This window comes from Curcuma longa, chromosome 18 (assembly GCF_044706935.1).
Source record: "Curcuma longa cultivar G26 ecotype Majalengka, Jawa Barat chromosome 18, ITB_CL_G26_1.1, whole genome shotgun sequence".
Classification (NCBI taxonomy): domain Eukaryota; kingdom Viridiplantae; phylum Streptophyta; class Magnoliopsida; order Zingiberales; family Zingiberaceae; genus Curcuma; species Curcuma longa.
In genome coordinates this window covers 4,754,724-4,773,879 of record NC_133878.1, presented here as the reverse complement: position 1 = coordinate 4,773,879, position 19,156 = coordinate 4,754,724, and the positions used below count along the sequence as shown (strand labels likewise).

At 38.2% G+C, this 19,156-nt stretch overlaps 4 protein-coding genes across 9 annotated transcripts; 2 read left to right on the top strand and 2 right to left on the bottom strand.

The window, feature by feature from the left end:
- The first annotated feature begins 2,636 nt into the window (after positions 1 to 2,636).
- On the top strand, positions 2,637 to 9,638 carry LOC141812200 (kinesin-like protein KIN-7F). Of its 6 annotated transcripts, XM_074700235.1 has the most exons (8): positions 3,313 to 3,334; positions 3,424 to 3,489; positions 3,611 to 3,742; positions 3,886 to 4,018; positions 5,605 to 6,426; positions 6,745 to 6,819; positions 7,327 to 7,450; positions 9,282 to 9,638. In XM_074700235.1, exons 5-7 carry the CDS (start codon positions 5,923 to 5,925, stop codon positions 7,363 to 7,365), a joined length of 618 nt encoding a protein of 205 aa, XP_074556336.1. In that variant the 5' UTR covers positions 3,313 to 3,334; positions 3,424 to 3,489; positions 3,611 to 3,742; positions 3,886 to 4,018; positions 5,605 to 5,922; the 3' UTR covers positions 7,366 to 7,450; positions 9,282 to 9,638. The 6 variants fall into 6 exon arrangements, with proteins under 6 accessions (XP_074556338.1, XP_074556336.1, XP_074556337.1 ...); XM_074700237.1 differs by lacking the exons at positions 3,313 to 3,334; positions 3,424 to 3,489; positions 3,611 to 3,742 and adding an exon at positions 2,637 to 2,896; XM_074700236.1 differs by lacking the exons at positions 3,313 to 3,334; positions 3,424 to 3,489 and having other exon boundaries at positions 3,563 to 3,742; positions 5,749 to 6,426.
- On the bottom strand, positions 7,628 to 8,774 carry LOC141812128 (RNA polymerase II C-terminal domain phosphatase-like 3). Its single transcript, XM_074700169.1, has 5 exons — positions 8,671 to 8,774; positions 8,469 to 8,484; positions 8,172 to 8,425; positions 7,986 to 8,091; positions 7,628 to 7,901 (listed from the first exon to the last, which is right to left on the bottom strand). Exons 1-5 carry the CDS (start codon positions 8,772 to 8,774, stop codon positions 7,806 to 7,808), a joined length of 576 nt encoding a protein of 191 aa, XP_074556270.1. The 3' UTR covers positions 7,628 to 7,805.
- On the top strand, positions 8,725 to 9,396 carry LOC141812127 (uncharacterized). The gene is made up of 3 exons (XM_074700168.1): positions 8,725 to 9,030; positions 9,133 to 9,142; positions 9,282 to 9,396. Exons 1-3 carry the CDS (start codon positions 8,913 to 8,915, stop codon positions 9,394 to 9,396), a joined length of 243 nt encoding a protein of 80 aa, XP_074556269.1. The 5' UTR covers positions 8,725 to 8,912.
- Positions 9,639 to 12,771: 3,133 nt separating the features above from the next.
- LOC141812197 (eukaryotic translation initiation factor 3 subunit C-like) lies at positions 12,772 to 18,285 on the bottom strand. The gene is made up of 4 exons (XM_074700231.1): positions 18,130 to 18,285; positions 17,000 to 17,052; positions 15,090 to 16,913; positions 12,772 to 14,027 (listed from the first exon to the last, which is right to left on the bottom strand). Exons 2-4 carry the CDS (start codon positions 17,021 to 17,023, stop codon positions 13,053 to 13,055), a joined length of 2,823 nt encoding a protein of 940 aa, XP_074556332.1. The 5' UTR covers positions 17,024 to 17,052; positions 18,130 to 18,285; the 3' UTR covers positions 12,772 to 13,052.
- Positions 18,286 to 19,156: the final 871 nt, after the last annotated feature.

Sequence of the window (19,156 nt, the reverse complement as noted above, 5' to 3'; positions counted from 1 at the left end):
TGTTATGTACGAACAGTATTAGTCTTGTCAGTTCATGAGTCATATGAATGTTATGTGTTACATTCCTAGTAGAGTCTGTTATATGTTAACAAAGTACAACAAGTTTATGTTAATGATATGTTCATTTTATGCTGTTTTCTCTACATGATGCAAAATACTCTTTGATTAGTTCATTATGAGTATAATATTAAATGATTAGTTCATTTAGATTATTAAATGATTAGTTTATTTAATAATATTAAACTTCATGATTAGTTCATGTTTAATCAAATGATCAGTTCATTCAATGATTAGTTCATTAGTTGGGATGTGTGTAATAAAATTGATTAATGTTGATTTGATTGGATGATACGAATGATGAGTGGAAACGTAGTTATCACTTGATTTTGTAAACCAACTCAAATTAATATTGATTCAATCATAAATTGCATGCATATTAATTACACTGAATATCTAAATAATCTGTTTATTTTAGGTTATGACAACCAAGAACATAATAGCTGAACTGAATAAGGGAGAAAAATTTAATGGTGAAAACTACAAAATCTGGCACCTCAGGTAGTTTTCACCATTAAATTTTTGTAGTTTTCACCATTAAATTTTTCTTCCTTATTCAGTTCAGCTATTATGTTCTTGGTTGTCATAACCTAAAATAAACAGATTATTTAGATATTCAGTGTAATTAATATGCATGCAATTTATGATTGAATCAATATTAATTTGAGTTGGTTTACAAAATCAAGTGATAACTACGTTTCCACTCATCATTCGTATCATCCAATCAAATCAACATTAATCAATTTTATTACACACATCCCAACTAATGAACTAATCATTGAATGAACTGATCATTTGATTAAACATGAACTAATCATGAAGTTTAATATTATTAAATAAACTAATCATTTAATAATCTAAATGAACTAATCATTTAATATTATACTCATAATGAACTAATCAAAGAGTATTTTGCATCATGTAGAGAAAACAGCATAAAATGAACATATCATTAACATAAACTTGTTGTACTTTGTTAACATATAACAGACTCTACTAGGAATGTAACACATAACATTCATATGACTCATGAACTGACAAGACTAATACTGTTCGTACATAACAACAGTATTAATAACAGGACTCTAAGAAGATAGATAGGTGAACACTGCTCCCACTAGGAAGGACACTAGTGCAGTAGCCAATGTAGTCATGTTCATCCCGGACTCAATGATGGCAATGTCAGCTTTAGAATTGTCCAACGGCCCTGTATTCGGATCCATTTCTGGATCTTCCACGCACTCTTCGGGATCCTCATCTGATTCTTCCTGATCCATTTCTAGATCCTCAGGTTCATTGAGATCTACTTCTATAGGATCCTCCTCGAATTCCATGAGGTCCATTTCAGGAACCTCTTCAGGTTCTTCGAAGTCCATTTCTTCAGGATCCTCCTCGAATTCTTCAGGATCTATTTCTTCAGGATCCTCCTCGAATTCTTCAGGATCCTCCTTGAATTCTCCAGGATCCATATCTTCAGGATCCTCCTCGAATTCTTCTGGATCCTCCTCGAGGATTTCATAGTGAAGTAGTTCTTTGCACATTTCTGAATATGACATGAGCCCTTCAGAATCATCCCATAGTTCGAGTGCAATATTCCTAAGATGTTCCGATAGTGAATAAACTAGAAAAAATCTTCGTTCATTGTCTGTGATTGGAACATCTTCTTGCTCTAGTTTCCAAAACAATTCATCAAGCTGATCAATCAACCATCTGACTCCCTGATTCGGGTCATAATTAAGCTTCTTAATCTTGTCCCAAAGTTCATTTTGTCGCTCTTCGCGACTAGTCAAGATGTCAGTCGTCCGTGTCATCTGAAAAATTGAAATTAAATAAGTCAGTACAAAACCGACTTAATTCAATTTATTTAGAACCAACAATATTAATCAAGAAAAATAAATCTTCTTGATTTTCAAGAGTTTGAGTCGACTGACCCATTTTGATTAATTTGTTAACAATGTCCTTCCAAATTGGGTCTTTCTAATTGAAAGCCCTAAATTTGCCCAATTAGAAATTTAACCCAATTATCCCATCCAATTTGATTAATTGAGCTTCCAATGAATCTCAATTAATTGGGTTGTTTCCTTTAATTGGGTTGACCCAACGTTCTTACCCGATTTAAAGGATTAATTAGACTTGTAATCAAATTTCTAATTAAATCCAAATAATCTTTTCTATTTTTTTCTTTCTTGTTCTTGGGAAAAATGAAATCACGTGTGTGGTTGTGATTTCATTTCTTCCCCACCAAGCAAACAAAATCCTGCCGCCCTCAATCACGCATGAGCGTGAAAACCCATTCGACGGCCTTTTTCCAGTCATCGCTAGTTGTCGCCAGCCTGCGTCGACTTCGTCGGCGCCATGGCCTGTCCCAGGCGTGCCGATCACAAAACCAACGCTGAGAGTTGTTTTCCGCTGACAGTAGCTGACGCCAACTGCCGCCGTCTCCATGTCGGCGTCGCTAGAGTCAGAGGGGCACTTCGCTGGCCGCGGACAGCCATGCTTGTGAAGGGTTGTTCAATGCGCCGCTGGACAAGCCAGTGACGAGCCGAACGAAAGAGACGAAAAAAAATGCAGAGCAGAGAACAGATTTCTTCCGAACGAAGAAACTCAACAGGTAAAGTAAATTACTGCTTTGATACCAATGTGGATTGATTACCTGTTGAAGCGTGCCTTCAACAGCCGGCGATTGGGATGACTTCTGTTGAAGGAACAATCACGAGGAAAGCTCCTTAGATTTCCACGAACGAAATCCTTCGATCTGGTATTCTTCCTCTTCTCCAGCGCAGCACTTCTGGAACAAATCCACTGCTGGCTTCTGGGCTTGGACGCACACACCTCCAAGGTATGAACTCTCGCACCTCTTACCCTCTGCTTGAACGCACTGATATCATTCCCATCTCCTCAGGGCTTTCCTCTCCCTTTAATAGGGAGAGGTTGCATCATCCACAGAGTGCCGAAGTGGGGTGCGTAGAGGTCGTGCGTGGTGGGCGGTTACCGAAACCGCTAACAAGGATGTCCGCATTGTTTGTCATTTCAATATTCCAAAATCAATGGAATTGTTTTACCAGGAATCTGCAAGAGCCGGTCATGATCAGTTGCCTTCCAGGAGTATATTGTACTATGGGCTAGATGATCGCAAAAAGATGGTGATTATACCATACACACTATAGTTAACAAACATTTATCAGACATCATCTCCACATAACACTTAGGTACATGTGATAGGAATTCATTCAACATAATGCCACTATGAAAAAGAGAGAATCTTCATCTCCCTCAGGTGGCTTGCCAGAGAAGTCTTTAGTTGCATTTGCTCAGGTGTGTTAGTTGTGTTGTTTAATTATAAAAATTTCTTGGATTAACTTACAGATGGTGGAATACTATGAAGATTTTGGTTGCCATAGGGGGAAAATTCTTCAAAATTTTGGCAAACAGGTGCCTACAAATTTATTTCTTGACTTCATTTATTCAATGATATTTCTTTGTTTCTCCACAAAAATGAGTGTTTGTTTGACTGTTTAGTTTTTGATTATTAATCAACATTTTTCATGAATAGGTGTCAACATCTTTATGTCAGAAATCATGTGATTCATGCAAACAACCAAGCATAGTTGTACAACACCTAAAGGATCTTGAGGGGAAAACATATTCGCAGAAGGACAAGTTGTTTCCTATTTTGACTAAAAAGGTATTTTTCCAATGATCAGGTGCCTACAAATTTATTTCTTGACTTCATTTATTCAATGATATTTCTATGTTTCTCCACAAAAATGAACTTTGTTTGTTTGACTTTTTAGTTTTTGATTATTAATCAACATTTTCCATGAATAGGTGCAAACATCTTTATGTCAGAAATCATGTGATTCATGCAAACAACCAAGCATAGTTGTACAACACCTAAAGGATCTTGAGGGAAAAATATATTCGCAGAAGGACAAGTTCTTTCCTATTTTGGACTAAAAGGGTATTTTTCCAATGATCAGACAACATAAAGTAGATTCTTTTAATCCCTTTGTTTTCCAACGGGAGGATATATATTTTTACATGGGCTAAATTAGCAATAGTTTTTTTTCAATAATAAAATAGATTTTGGAACCAAATGTCGAGGGCCCTAGGAGGGCTAAGATTGTACATGGACCCACTCTCTCTCCCAACTCTCCATTTTTTAATATGCATATTCTGTTTGATGCAAGAATGCCTTCATATCTTAAGGGATTGGGGTTTGATCTATTCCTCCTAAGCTGGTTGCCTACTGGTCTGATCAAAGCATGTTTACAGAAAACTTATAGCTGAAATTATTAGTTATGTGGATTTTATATGACATGTAAATGGTGTTGCTTTAGTTGTGTTCTCACACTTTCCTACTGCCTGTCGAAACTAAGTTGTTTGCTTTGTCTTTGTTTTTCTTAGAGCTCTTAATCGAAAACCCCATTTATAATTTGTTACGAAGCTAGTCATATAAACTTTTCATCTGTAAGTCTGAAGTTAGATATCATTAGGTTTAGGTTAATCATGTGTCTAATAATACATGTTTATAACCATGTAGCCTGAATGCAACGTATCCATCCTTAGCTTCATATAAGATAACCACATGGAGAAGATATACTGAGAAATATGGATTAAATTTGTATATCAAGATATAAAGGTTATGAAAAACCATGGCCTTAAATCTTAATTCATACCATCCTTCTACCCTCTATCGAGGATGCAGTTTAAAAAAAGTCCAATATATGATTTGGTAACTTTATTGTTCTTTGGAAGATGCAACTATTACTTTTCCCATACTGTTTGGTTATAGTTCTGACACCAGTAGTTGGTATTGTATGGGTATAATTTACTACTAGTATTTTATTAAAACATTTAGACGTGGTGGGCCATGACCTAAGATTGCAAGGCATTTCTGCAATTGACACCATCAAATATAGCCATAGGGGACACATGTTCCACGTGTAACTGGCTTCACAGACATGATCACTTACAGTGTTGAGTTTCACCACAATGATGCTTGGCGAAAGTGTCAGTGTTTGGAATGCTTGAATTTGAACACCAGCTTCTGCCATATCCTTAACTCAGGGTCGCATATAGTGCTTTTTCCCTAGCCTTAGCTGGATGACTACATATAGGCTTCATAATTCTGCGACTTCTTTTCAATTCTATCTCAAGCATGCAAAAAAGAAAACAAGGAGTGGTGATGATGCGTACACAAGGAGAAGATAACTCTACAAGATAATTTTATACTCTTTTAGTAGTTCCTTTGAAACCAAATTTATTTCAGTTTAGCACAAATTTGCACTATTAGATTATAGACATGGTATCACAACTCCTATACCCACAAGATGAATGCCCTATATATAGCCGACAACCTTAATTTCACCTATACTCCTGTTATTCAATAAGCAAGGAACTATTTGGCATGGTATCAGTAACTCACAGCTAGGCATCATCTGAGGACAATCATCATCAACCTTTCATTTTGCTAGCAGTAGAGATTTAGTGTTCTATAACTTCATTAATTCATCAACTCAATCTGGCTATTATGTTTGTATATAGAAATTGAAGCATCGAGGAAGGTTGGGCCTTCAGAACCCATGTTATCTTCAATGATGCCAATCTGAAGAGTTATGTTGACTTGATATAAATATATCTTCCCAATTCATTCTGGATGTCTTAAATGGCATGTTGCATTGATTTAAGGATGAAGGAAATTGCAAGACGAACCCATGAACTCCGTCACCAAGACGCACAGTTAAAAATCTGGACTTCATTGAGTCAACCAGGAGTCAACGTGATGAAGAGTTTGAGGAACTTTGTCAGGATGTCCACTGCATTGAAGTGAATGGTGAACTTGTGCACCAAGAATCAGAGTGCATGTTGGCAGAAGGAAGCAACAGTCTCCAACTAGATCAGGGATTAACAAATGCTGATCCTGTCACATTAGAGCAGCATCTTCAGAATGTAAAGAAGACACTTAGCAACCTTGTGAAAGCATATCCAGATGGATCCTCTCCGTGTTCAGCATGGCAAGATCAAAGCTTTAGAGGCATTCCATTAAGTAGAAGTAAAAGTTGTAGATCAACATTGATGAGCTCTTCAATTTCGCTCCAAGAAGCTAGTACACCACCTGATATATCTCTGAAAGAATTCCCTGGAAGGCTTCAGGGATTACAAAAGAAATGGCTTGCCTTGGACTTTGGAGATAATACCAAAAACCAATCAGCAACAGTATCTCAAATTTCCATACATACAGCAAGTTTTAATTCACAGAAACAAAACTCAGAAGCTGCTTCCAGTGTCAAGGTGGGCAGTTTGGTTGGCTATACACAAGGCAATGAGATGAATGAAGTTCGTTTTCGAAAAGATTCCAATGATCAGGTATGCTATCCATACTGAATAAGTATCTAATCTTATTCTTTCTTGCCCCTGATTTTGTTTACCAAACTAATCGAAAAGTTTATTAACTACACAAGCTGCCCTACTACCTAGAGTCACCATAGTTTGGCCACAGCTTTGTCTCTGCATTAGAATTAAGAGAATATATGATCACATCTGAATGAGCTTCATAAAGCTACTAATCTTATTTCATGGCTTAGCATCATTATGCAAATTTTAGTTTAATAAATTCCTTGATTGATTTTTTCTGATCCTTATTTTTATTTTTGCTTCTTTCCATCTCAACCTACATTCCTTTAGAAGGTCAACATACTGAATTTTGGAATCGAGAAGATGACGACAGTTTCTTCGAGGAAGCAATATCGGATTGTGGAGGTATATATTGCACTTGTTTGAGCCAAGCTTGTCTTTTAGTGTGTTTGAATTTCAGTCATCAATAATCTTATTATTACGTCAAGCTGATCATTAATTGATAGTGTAATAAGTGCTGAATATCCATAAATCCTGGCAAGTATCATCATCAGCGTAATCATCAACAAGCTGTGTTATTCTCATCAAGTTGGGGGATCTTTTCCCCGTAGTCAGCTCTATGCAATGTTATATCACTGGTAAAATTTGAATTTTTAAAATCACTCTTATTTACCTTCAACTCCAATAGAAAATCCTGCCAATAAGTATAGTTCACAAATGACTTTTAGAAATTACTATGGATTTGCTTGCTGCAGTATAAAATTGGTGCTAGACACCACAATTTTTTGGGGGTATTAAAGTTAAAACTATTGCATCGATGAGATGATAAAATGATTCTTAGTACTAGATGAAACACTAATTATATCTCTGAATATTTTTGTATCTTTTTAACCATTACTCCTTACCTGACAGATGAGGCAGATGTTTCAACCAACATGGTTATGTCTATGATGTCAACTGATGCAATGCCAAAAAGTTTGAGATTTTACAGCATGCAGAAGAGGCTTATTTTCAGAATATAAGCCAAAGAAAGCAGGTATTTTAGTATTTATTTATTAATTGATGACTATTAGGAACTTTAGCTTTTCATAACTGTCATGCTAGGACCCATACTATTCCACATAATTTACAGTGTTTCTTTGACCTGCATACAATTTTATGCTCTCTGTATAATGTTCTTACCTGGTTAACAAGTCATAGAGTTATGAGGAATTTGACACCCAACTGAAGTCTTCTTCTGTGATTTCCTTTCTATGAGTTGAGTTCATGGAAAGAATATATACAAATGTAGGTCTCCTTAGCTTGTAGGGGTAATTGCACTGCACAGTCTAAAATAACTCAAAAAAAAAAAAAAAAATCTGTAAGTAAGACTAGTAGTATAATGCAACTCGCTATGGCATGAGGCGAGTAGCAAGGATGCTCCTGATATCGACATCCCTCGTCGACTGATATGCCAAAGAATAATCACCATGGACTTTCTCTAACATCTGCACAACACAAGTAATGAATGAATATCTTCAAATACTAAAAATTTATTAATTTGAACACTTAAAAAAATCCTAATTACTTACCGATAAGATGAATGTGAGGGTGTCATCACTGTCTACGCCAGTCTCTAGGGGTGATGATCCAACTGGCATCTGCTGCTTTTGCCAGGTGTGAGGAAAATACGCATACCTGTACAAATTAAACAATTTAATTAATTAGAAATTAAAGACAAAATAGACGACTAACTTATAACTACATGCATACCATACCTCTTGATTGTGATAAGGTTACTCTGGTGGTCAGGCCAAACCCTAGGAGTGTCGTCAAGAATCAAGACGCTGGACACAGTAGCCGAGACATGGTCTAGATTTTTCGAGTAACCATCCTTACCTTTGTGAGCCTCCTCCCTGGAAGTGATTCTCCCGGAAAAGAAAGTGCCGATGGGATCGAGCAGTTTTGCCATGGCATGTGCATACTTCTTGCGCCCCAAGGTGACGACGTGCAGATGGAATAACTCGCTAGCCTGCAACAACAAATGAACACACATATAAATAAATGATCAGTACAACATGCATTAACAAACTAATGCATGTAGAGCAGCCACAGAAATATGCATGCATATTCACTAACTGAAACACGTAGAGCTGAGCAGCATATGATTGAGAATAGAATTTAGAAGCAGAAACAGAAGCAGCAGATGTAAAACAAACAATAAACATCGATCAGATAAATAAAAAGCACCAGATAGATAAAAAGCAGATAAGATACCTTGTGGAGGAAATCTCGTATCCCTGGTCGGAGTTTGGTCCAGCATCTAAGACGAGGGAGGCGAAATATATCACAGTTATCCTTCTTTCGCAGAAGTTGCTCATGGACGGCAGACACTTGATCAAACTGTTGAAAAAATAGAAGACATGTAAATATCGATTCATTGATCAATAAAGAAAGAACCATTTGCATTTTGTTTACTTACGGTGACCGAGTCCAGGAGAGTTAAATCCAAATCCAAGATGAGTGTGATTTTGGGCAGGGGAGATGGAACCAGTCTCTGCTTCTTGGCAGGTCTCTCCATTGCAAACTCATCTGTGGCATGCTCAAGCGATGCAGTGGCGAGGTCTGTCGGCGTCTGTAAAATCAGATTAGATGATTTATAAATCAACTAGAATCGAAGAAGAAAGCAGATAGATGTAGAACTCAAAAGGTTTTCTTGCAATAATTCTCATTATTTAGTGCGTATAAAGTGTTTTTTTTTAAGGACCGACCTAGGCAATCATTTTAATTTTGAAAAATACTTTTTGTTATCTTATAATTTCATTATCTTTAAAAATTAGGAAAAATTAGTGATAATTTCATTATCTTATAATTTCAATTGAGTGCAGTGCAGCGATTGGTAAACCCAAATCTTCTACTGAGGGCATCATCTCTCCTGCAAAAATTGCACAAGCGATTGGTAATTCCTTCGAGTTTGCTGATGAAGATCAAGACATTCAATGAAAGAAGCGGACATGTTGTGAGGTCTGCAACCCCCAGACGAGCTGCCTCTCCCCTGAGCACTGCCTGTTAAAAGTTCTTGTGACACTAATCTGAGTCATCGGAAATCATTTCCCAGCCTGTTTGTCTTGTCCGTGGAATGCTGAGAACCCGGGGATTGAAGTGGCTGTTGTATATCCATTTTGTCTTTGTTTCTTTCTCCATTTTGTCTTTCGTCTTTGTTTCTTTCTCCATTATCTAACAAAGATGCTCCCAGGGATTGAAGTGGCTGGCTGTTGAAATTTGCTCGTAAAAGCAAGAGAGAGGCATGTGTGTGTGTGTGTGTGTGTGACTGGTTGGGCTCGATGGGCTTATCTTAAAGGGCAGGGCAGTGATCTCTTTGAGCTTTCTAAGACCCTGAGACTTACCCAAATCTAACTGATGTTGAACAAGTATTTTTCTCATTTCAGAATGTTCTGGCGAGAGTTCTTGTTCCATTTATCAGTTAGTTTAAGCATTGGCATGTGGTATATGTTTAGGGAGTTATTCAGCTTCATGATTTTGATTGTGCAATGAGATTGTAATGGATGCTTTATTTGTCTCCTCCAAGTAGTCTGATCTGAGCATTGAGATCTTGCACAAGTTTAGGTAGTTAATTGGCTTTGTACGTTGTAATAGAGAGAGATTCGTGCTGGTAAAGTGGGGTTTCAGATACCATCAGCTCAAATTTAGATTGTGACCAGCTTCGAGACTGATTAAAGTTCATCCATATATTTGTCTTGGTCCAGTTGCATAAAGAATAGCACGTTTTGCTGGGTTCTCATTTCGTCATTATTCTTTGCATAGATTGATTCATTGTATAATATATGGTTTAATATTTAAACCATATTTGTGTGCAATATTAATAACTGGTACAAAGAGTACCAATTCAAGGATGTTATTGGCTGTTGTGTGAATTATGGAAGAACATGCATTAAGTTTTCTACATTCTTAGTGAAACTAGTAAAAATTATGATCCAAGACTCTCATCAATGCTGGGTTTGCTTGCGGAGGGTTATTGTGCACAGATCTTATCCTCCATATCAAAGAGAAAGCAACACTTGAATCCCTATTTGTGGAGGAGCAAGGGTGACATTACCATTGTACTAAGCTCGCCTTATTCTTCTGTTGGAGAAACTAGTAATTACCATATTTGTACTGTTAAATGTTTGTCATATATTACAAAGCCATAAGTTCTTTCATCAACTTCAATGTTGCCTTCTCTATCTGAAGTTCCACTTGTTCGACTATTGAATTGTGTTATTGTTAGTTGCTCTTGTGCTTTTGTTCATGATTGTGTATATAAATATTAATTTTGAAAAATAATTTTTGTTGGTATATAAATTTGTAATTACTTATGATTTAAAAAAGCTCACACAGTGATTGAAGATTGTGTATTTTAATTTTGAAAAAAAATATTTTTTGTTATTATATAAAATTTGTGATTACTTTGATTTTAAAAAAGTTATATGTTAATTACAAACCAACCAATTTACACACTAACCTAATAATAATATCATAAAAATAAGCTTCCATCCAACAACAAACTACTGTTTACAAATTTACAGAATCAAATACAAAATTTACTACACCTACCCTCAGCTCTTCTGAGGCATGTGCAGCAGATACAAGTGCGCAAGCCTTGGTTACAATTTCACTTCCGCTTGAGTTTGGAGGGAAGTCGTTGCAGAGCTCTAAGTCGAGGGGTGATAAGACATCGTCGATCACCGCCCTTGCCAGGAACAAGGCTGCAGCAGCATCCTTCCAGGTGTTCTTCCATTGCGTTGCCTGGCTAATTAAGTTCTTGATGAAAAGGACATGGTGCTCTGGTGCACCTAATTCGTCCAGGCCCTTGACAAGTCGTTGTATGTCTTCGGAGATGAAATATTCCCGTATTAGAGCATGAGATTCTTCCACGTACTTCTTCACACCTATTCAATTCAAGAGGAAAACAAACATTAAAACGATTAGTGTAGGAAATAGTTGGCTGGCAGGAATTAGTTGGCAGGGAATAGTCTTACGTTCATCTGCTGGAGTGGCCGTCGGAGACCAAGAACCGCCGGCTGCGCCCTCGCCGTCCACCAGAGTGGCCGTCGGAGACCAAGAACCGCCGGCTGCGCCCTCGCCGTCCGCCGGAGTGGCCGTCGGAGACCAAGAACTGCCGGCTGCGCCATCGCCATCCGCCGTCGACATCGCAGACGCAGACGCAGACGGTGCGCCGGAGATATCGCCACCATCGCCATCCGCCGTCGACATCGCAGACGCAGACGGTGCTCGGAACGCAGACGCAGACGGTGCGCCGGAGATATCGCCGGAATGTGAGAATCAAAGAAATCGATCGCTCACGTGCTCCGTTTCGCCGCTGGAATCGCCGATCGCTCACGTGAATCGCCGGTGAATCCGATTCGCTCTTTCGCCGCTGAATCGCCGGTGAATCGCCGCCGATTCGCTCTTTCGCTCTGATGACGCCGCTGAATCGCCGGTGAATCGCCGCCGATTCGCTCTTTCGCCCTGAATCGCCCGTGAATCGCCGCCGATTCGCTCTTTCGCCGCTGAATCGCCGGTGAATCGCCGCTCGGAACACAAACAGACGCGAGAGAAATGAGAGAGAAATCGAGGAGAAAGATTTTTATAGCTGCGGTAGCGGATCGGGTCGGGTGATCGGGTAGGCCCAAACAAAGGCGGCGCTAATGTTTACATAAAAAAGAAAATTATTATTATTTATTATTAATCAGCTATTATTAAGGGATACTTAGTATTGAAGATATGAAGTTCCGATTTGGTAAGCTGTCAAAGCTTGCATTATGCAATCTTTATGACTGTTTATGTTCTTTATCATGCATCAGATATTTTTTGAATCAGTTTGCACTAATAGACTGAAGAATATATATATGCGCGACGGGTATTTACGCGACCCGTGCGCGACACTTGTAACGACCCGACCCGTCCGCCTGTGGAAACTCTATTTATTCCGACCTCTATTTTTCTGTGGATCATGAGCCGTCGACCATCGACCATGCCCGCTAACCCCTAAAAATTTTCGGGTAGACCCAAACCAAAGAAACTATAGTTAACTTTACCAAACTAAGCCCTAAAAATTTATTTCGGTTTAGGGTTTAAGGATTCTTCATTTTACAAATGAGGCGGGCGCCCCCAAAATTGCAAACCCAAGAATAGAAACTCCTAATTCAAAAAAGCATTTGTAAGAATCATTCAACCAATCTATTGTCTTATTTTACAATGTAAGAAAGACAGTGAAGCAAGCAACCCTAACAATTGAATAGATTATGCCACCACCATACACCTATTGGCTTAATGCCACTTAGAGCTTTAGGTTTATCAATTAAGCCATCAAGTAAATTAATAGTAAACACTCATCCACAACTGAAACTATATGTTTCCATCTCAAATCAAATATAAATCCTTAAACAATCAAGTGATTTTATAAGCAAGCGACCCAAAAAAACTGAGAGCATGTAGGATTAAGGTAACATAAGTTGTAAATGTAGCTGAACTACATAGGGGAACAAATTTCACTTGGTAAACACAACGTTGCAAAGTCCTCCGCTGCAAGCAGATCAAAAGACAAACAAAAATGCCAAATAATTCGGGATAAGTTGTTGGCCACGACCCAGTTGATCTTAAATTCTACCAGCCCTACTTAGATTCACCATCCCTGCAGAACCCTCCACTTGTGCGCCTCTCAGAGCTGATGCATGGTATGATGTCCGCCCTGTACCCCCATAATACCCTCCGGCACCCCGTGAACCATGCCCACTATGATCTCTCTGAAACCCTCCACCAGCTTGTGCCGAGCCTCCAGTCCTCCCACCGTATCCTAGGCGGCCTCCATAACCACCACCCTGCCTGCCTTGCGAGGCTCCTGAAACATAATTATCTTGCCACCTGTTGGATGCCCCAGAAGCAGCATAATCCATACCTTCTCTTCGCTTTGGCGGAAGTCCCTCGATCCCCCCGCCAGTCCTTGCCTCAAATGCCCTCTCATTGTTTTCAGCTAGAATTACAAGCTTATCTGCCATCTGAAAGAGTAGGCTTTGGAGCCTGGTTTGTTCCAAGTTGTGGAAGACAATGCACTTTGTGGGCTGATCCCAGCTTGCCTGCAACTCTTCCATAACCATCATCTTACTAACAATACTGTGGACCTGAGCCTTAGAGAGGTCAAACATACAAGTAAGCTGCTCTAAGCTGAGAGTATCGTAGCAGGATGAGTAAGCAAAGAGGTAAGTTCGGAGAGCCTCTTCCTTGATCTTGGACTTCACCATCTCTAGTACACTTTCTCGGTTCCTGAGAAGCTTCCAGATATCAAGAGAACTGATGACGCCAAAAGCTTTATGGCAGTCTCCCTTGCTAAGGGCTCTTGTAGCAGCCATGACATGATCCCTAACATTCTCAGGAGGACCCACAAATGTGTGGCGCTCATTCACTTCGAGAAGTCTCCTAAATGTCTTGCTAATAGGCTTACGCTTTGGGTCATATGCAGCAGCCGCCATGTTGGGGACCTCAAGAAGCATTGCAGAGATAAGATGAGTAGCTTCAAGGAGCTCAAGGTTAATGTGCATGTGGTATGGCATCTGCCTTCTCCTCTCAGCCTTCTCCTGATGAAATATATTATATATACATATTATTTTCATTGCATAGCAGTTGAATAATACAATACAGGAGATAAGAGGTAAGGTCAATCATGGTCGAAACTATATTGCCTGAATATTGTTTGGATGCAAAAATAAAATCATTGTGCTGACACCCGAAGCAAGTAAATTGTATCACTTAGTCACCAAGAATAAAAAATGTTATGAGTAGGATTTGTACAATGAGAGGAAAGCATTACAGTGGAACAGCACGAGAAATTTTGTATAATGAGGTAAAAGTGGAACCAAAATTGGAAATGTATCTTTTACACAAGTACATGCAACTTCCAATTCCTTGTCCACTCTTGAATGGAAAGCCAATTAATGGCTGGCATTTAGGTACATAATTTTCTTTTCAGGAAACAAGATTTCATATATCTGATACATCTAAATGTACTAACAATATATCATAACATAGTTAATAGACAGTAAAGTAAGGCAGCATTCAGTTCAAAACATACATTGTAGCACAATTAATGCACAAGAGAAGTTCAAGAAAAAAAAAATAAAAAAGGATCCTCAAAAACCTTCTACCTAACCAAAAAAAAAAGCAAAACTAGAATTTTACATTACCAAATCTCAGCGCCAATAAGATTCTTTCAAGATTTGTTCTAGAAAGAAATGTCAATTCTTTTTCAATGCTATTTTATAAAGAAAAACCTTCGTTCAAACATGGCAGAATTATTCATCAAAAGAATTATGGAACCCAAAGTGTCAGTTATACTTTATATGTACTAAGCAGTACCCAAAAAAAAACAAGGAAGATATGTCCCGGCAGGTGGACTTATAAAATATTAAGACGAGACATTCCATCTAACATACATGTCAAAAGATAGATATTATCTACCTATTTATTGATATAAATTTCACATGTTGCAGGAAAATTATATACTATTGGTGTAATATTCACATGACAAGAGAAGAACCAGTTAAAAAATTTTAGTTACCAAAATCAGTTTGTTAAAATTAACAAATGAAAGACAGTTTAAAACAGGTAAAAAGTGACAATAAGAAAAGAAGATAAGTTACCTGCTCAGGAGTTTTTTCATGGTATCGATTTTGGGACAAGCCTTGAGCCAGTAACTCTTTTACTCTACCACCTTGATACAGTTCAAAGAGGCAACCATGGGCTTCCTGAATCAAACCTGCCCTGAAGGCACAAAGTCCAAGTTGTGCCATTACTCTATTAAACAAGATTTGAGAAGATATATCCATGAGTTGAATACCATCCTGCAAATGGCTCATTAATAGAAGATCCCGAGCAATAGAGAACTCATCAAAAATAGCATGATGGTATATATCACACAGCATAGCCCTAGCCTTTGTTCTTTCATCACCAAAACTGTAGATATGAGATACCAACGCATCCACCAATGCCCTACTGCTCTCTGGAAAAGTAGGCTTCCTCGGCACAAGTTCAGGAATTGAGATAAAAACTGGTGGTCCTCTGTTTTCCTCTATAGACTGCTTCTCTTCACTCTCATCATCTTCCAAACCCTCTTCTGTCCCAGTCTGCTCTGCCAAGTTCCTCATCGCATCATAAACTTCCTGAGGTTTATAATATACAAGCTCAAGTCTGCGCAGTGCTACCTTAGAAGCTGCTTTGAAGTCCCCAATCCTCTCCAAATAGTCTTGTACATTCTGTGCAATCACAAAAAATAACGGCTCATCCCTAAGCCTCTCAACATACTCTCGAGTATATGGATCAATACACTGCAAACTCTTGAAAAATTCTGAATCAAGTCGCTCAAGGAATGCAACCAAGTTTCCCCATACACGGATAGTTCCATTATAATCTGCACCTTTCTGAGTCTCATTCTCCTCAGGTTCAACCGTGTCATCGACTACAATATTAGGATATTGCTCAAGGATATCAAGTACGAGAAGCATGTTACCAACACACTTCTTCCATACATTGATGGGCATATGCCCAAGTAAGCTTGGATTGATGTCAAACTGTGATGATATGGCACTAAATAGAATCTCAAGTTTCTGGGCAGGTGTTTTGGCAACACGTGTCAAAAAAGTAAGCTGCTCAACCTGCTCTACTCTCCCTGTTCCCTTTTTGCCTCTAGCTGCCACAATCTCCTTGAGCTTCTTGTTAACAATATCCCATGTGATCTCACTTGGGTCCTTCATGAACTGCTTGTCCATAAGCTTATCCTTCTTGCTCATCTTTCTCTCCCAGGTTCCACCACCCTCCTCATCACGTTCATCCTCATCCTCATCATCCTCATCATCATTCTCTTCATCAGACATGACAATCTTCGATGGGTCTTCCTCCACCTCTGACTCTGACTCCTCATCCTCATCTTCATCTGCAGCCCCTTCATCCTCACTTTCTGGCTTTTCACGATACTTTGCTATCAGCTCCTCATACTGCTTGTTATTTTTCTTCAGCTTCTGCTTCATTGAGTTAAGGGCCTTAGCATTGCTGCTGCTCATCTTCTTCTTAGCATCCTTGTTAGCTAAGGCCTGAGCCAAGAAATCCTCCAGCATCACCAGGGCCTTAATATAAAGATTTGGCACCTTCACAGACTCTGTCACACGAACAACCTTCTCAAGCTGCTTATTGATCTTCTCAAAGCTCTCCTGCAAACTAACCCAGTCATTTATCTTCATAGCATTCTTCATCTGATCAACAGTGGCAGCCATCTCATCAAATCTTTTATCACGAGCTGACTTGATCACTCGGTGCTGGCCATCTGAATCATCACTATCACTGGCTTGATCTCGAAGGTACCTGCTCCTAGCTGTGGCCCCGGCATTATCACCTGCAGGCTGCTCTGCATCACTTCCATCTTCATACTCGCTGTTTTCCTGTTCCTCCTCCTCAGTATCACTATCACCACCCTGAAACCAAGAATTTTCAATGACAAATCAAACATGCTAAAAGGAGTTGCTTGTACAAAGAATAAATAAATAACAACAAAACACACCTGTGTCCAGAAACGAGAAGCCATTTTCTTGTTGATTCCTTCTAGCCCAAAACCTTGAAATTCCACATAAAAGGTTATTCAACAATAAGCACACTACCCAATTAGTTATTAAATGAAAAGGCAAGTAAATCAAAAAGTAATATAATGCTTAAATTAATAACTAGGAACATTATCTCTGTTAAAAACAAATAACGAGCAGATCCACCTTATCTGTAGAAGAGAATGAAGCAAACAAAAGAGATAAATATGTACAACAAGCCCTAAGTCTCTCATTCCAATTAAAAACTAATTTTAAATATTTAAGCAATGTGCAAAAAAGTTAGTATCAGAAGGGAACATCAAGGTAGAACAGGAATGCAATTGGTATTAGAGATTTTAGTATAAAATATAGTGAAAAATTCAATTCAAAAGTACTATGTGGTACAACCTAGGTAATCCTAGTAGCTGAGATGAGGTGACTCTATCCAGGTGTAAGGAAGGCACGCGCCTATCCACTAGTATAGAAGGGAGATGTAGCTCATATAATCGATATTTGAAATTGTGTGCCACACTTCACATAGAAACACCCTGCACCTCCCATTGTTTGCCTAGCCCTACAACCTTTTAGTGCCTATGTGCACCTAATGCCTCATGAAGCACTGGTTAAGTACTACTTTGGCATTGTAGATTTTAATGAGGCAGTTGACATCAAAATATTACAAGTCTACTTGAAAGACTGCAAATACTTTCACCAACCGGATAAATATGTAGCATTATAGTAAATCTCTAGAACAGTTTCTCGTCCCCCCTTCTGTTCTTCATGAAGTTTTTATTTATAACAACCACTAGTGATCAGAAGATCAACAACACGATGAAGACTGAACGCATCATTCAATAATAAAATAATTAATTGCGAGTAAAAAGGAGCAGCTATGAAAATATGTAAAACAAAACCTTAGTTCACCTTCCACATAAAATTTAGCACTATAACCATCATGTTTAATGCAACTCAAATTTCAGAAAACAAAATGTTTATCCAAACACTAATCTAGCCATGACAGACAAGAATACACAGAGCAAAGAGCAAGCGAAAATGCAAAAAGCAAGATATCGGAACGAAGGAACTCGAACAGAAACACAAAAGAACTTACAAAAGGAAAATCAAGCAGGTGGCTTGCGCTGGTTGCGGTCCGGGTGGAGAGATGAGGGCAGTGCTCCGGCGGGGGCGATAACAGATGTGAAAGGGCGAGGCAGAGGCGGCGATCCGGCAGAGAAGGAGATGGCGTGCGGCGGATCCTTAGGCTAGGGTTTGCGTTATTGCTCACTGGCCGAGCAAAATAACCGACATATAAGAGTATGGGTACGGATCCCCATATGCAAAATCCGAATCCGAATCCAAATAGTGGAGATTGGACCGGAACATGTTGAAAACTTGTGGAATTTTAAATTATCAGAATTTTTATGTCAGAAAAATTATCAAATATAGATTTTAGGGTCACAGATAAGTTTTATTTTTATTTTTTTAAAAATAATTATAAAAACTAATTTAGAATATATCACCTATCATAAATTCATTTTGATCCGTCACTGGAGGTATCCATGTTCCATAACCATCAGGGGATAGATAATTTATAAATAAATAAATAAATCATAATTATAAATATTTAAAATAATAGTTAATTTAAGTGCAACACTTTCTATAAATAAAATAATAATAATTAATTTAAAAATATTCTTTTTTTACAAGATCAACAAATCTAGATCACTAAATTGCCTTCGGTCGGACGAAGGTGCAAGCGACCTCCACCTCATTCCCAATCTTCCATGAGCCTAATGATGTAGAATAAGTCAATCCATGGCAAAATAGATCGACCTGTCAGAAATCCTTCGTGATGGAGTGGAATGGATCGATTCATCGTTCACAAATTAAGAGGACGTACGTTTGGTTTAGAAAGTTTTTATTTTTATTTATTTTATTTTTTATTTTTATTTATTTTATTTTTAATTTTATTTTTTAAAAATAAAAAATACGTTTGATATAATATATTATTTTTTATTTTTTAAAAAAATTAAAAAAAATTTAAAAATAAATTTCTTTACTCTGGATCCAACAAAATCAAGGTCATTTGGGAACCTATAAAAAGAATGTGATGGAACCTTAATGCCAACTAAATCATG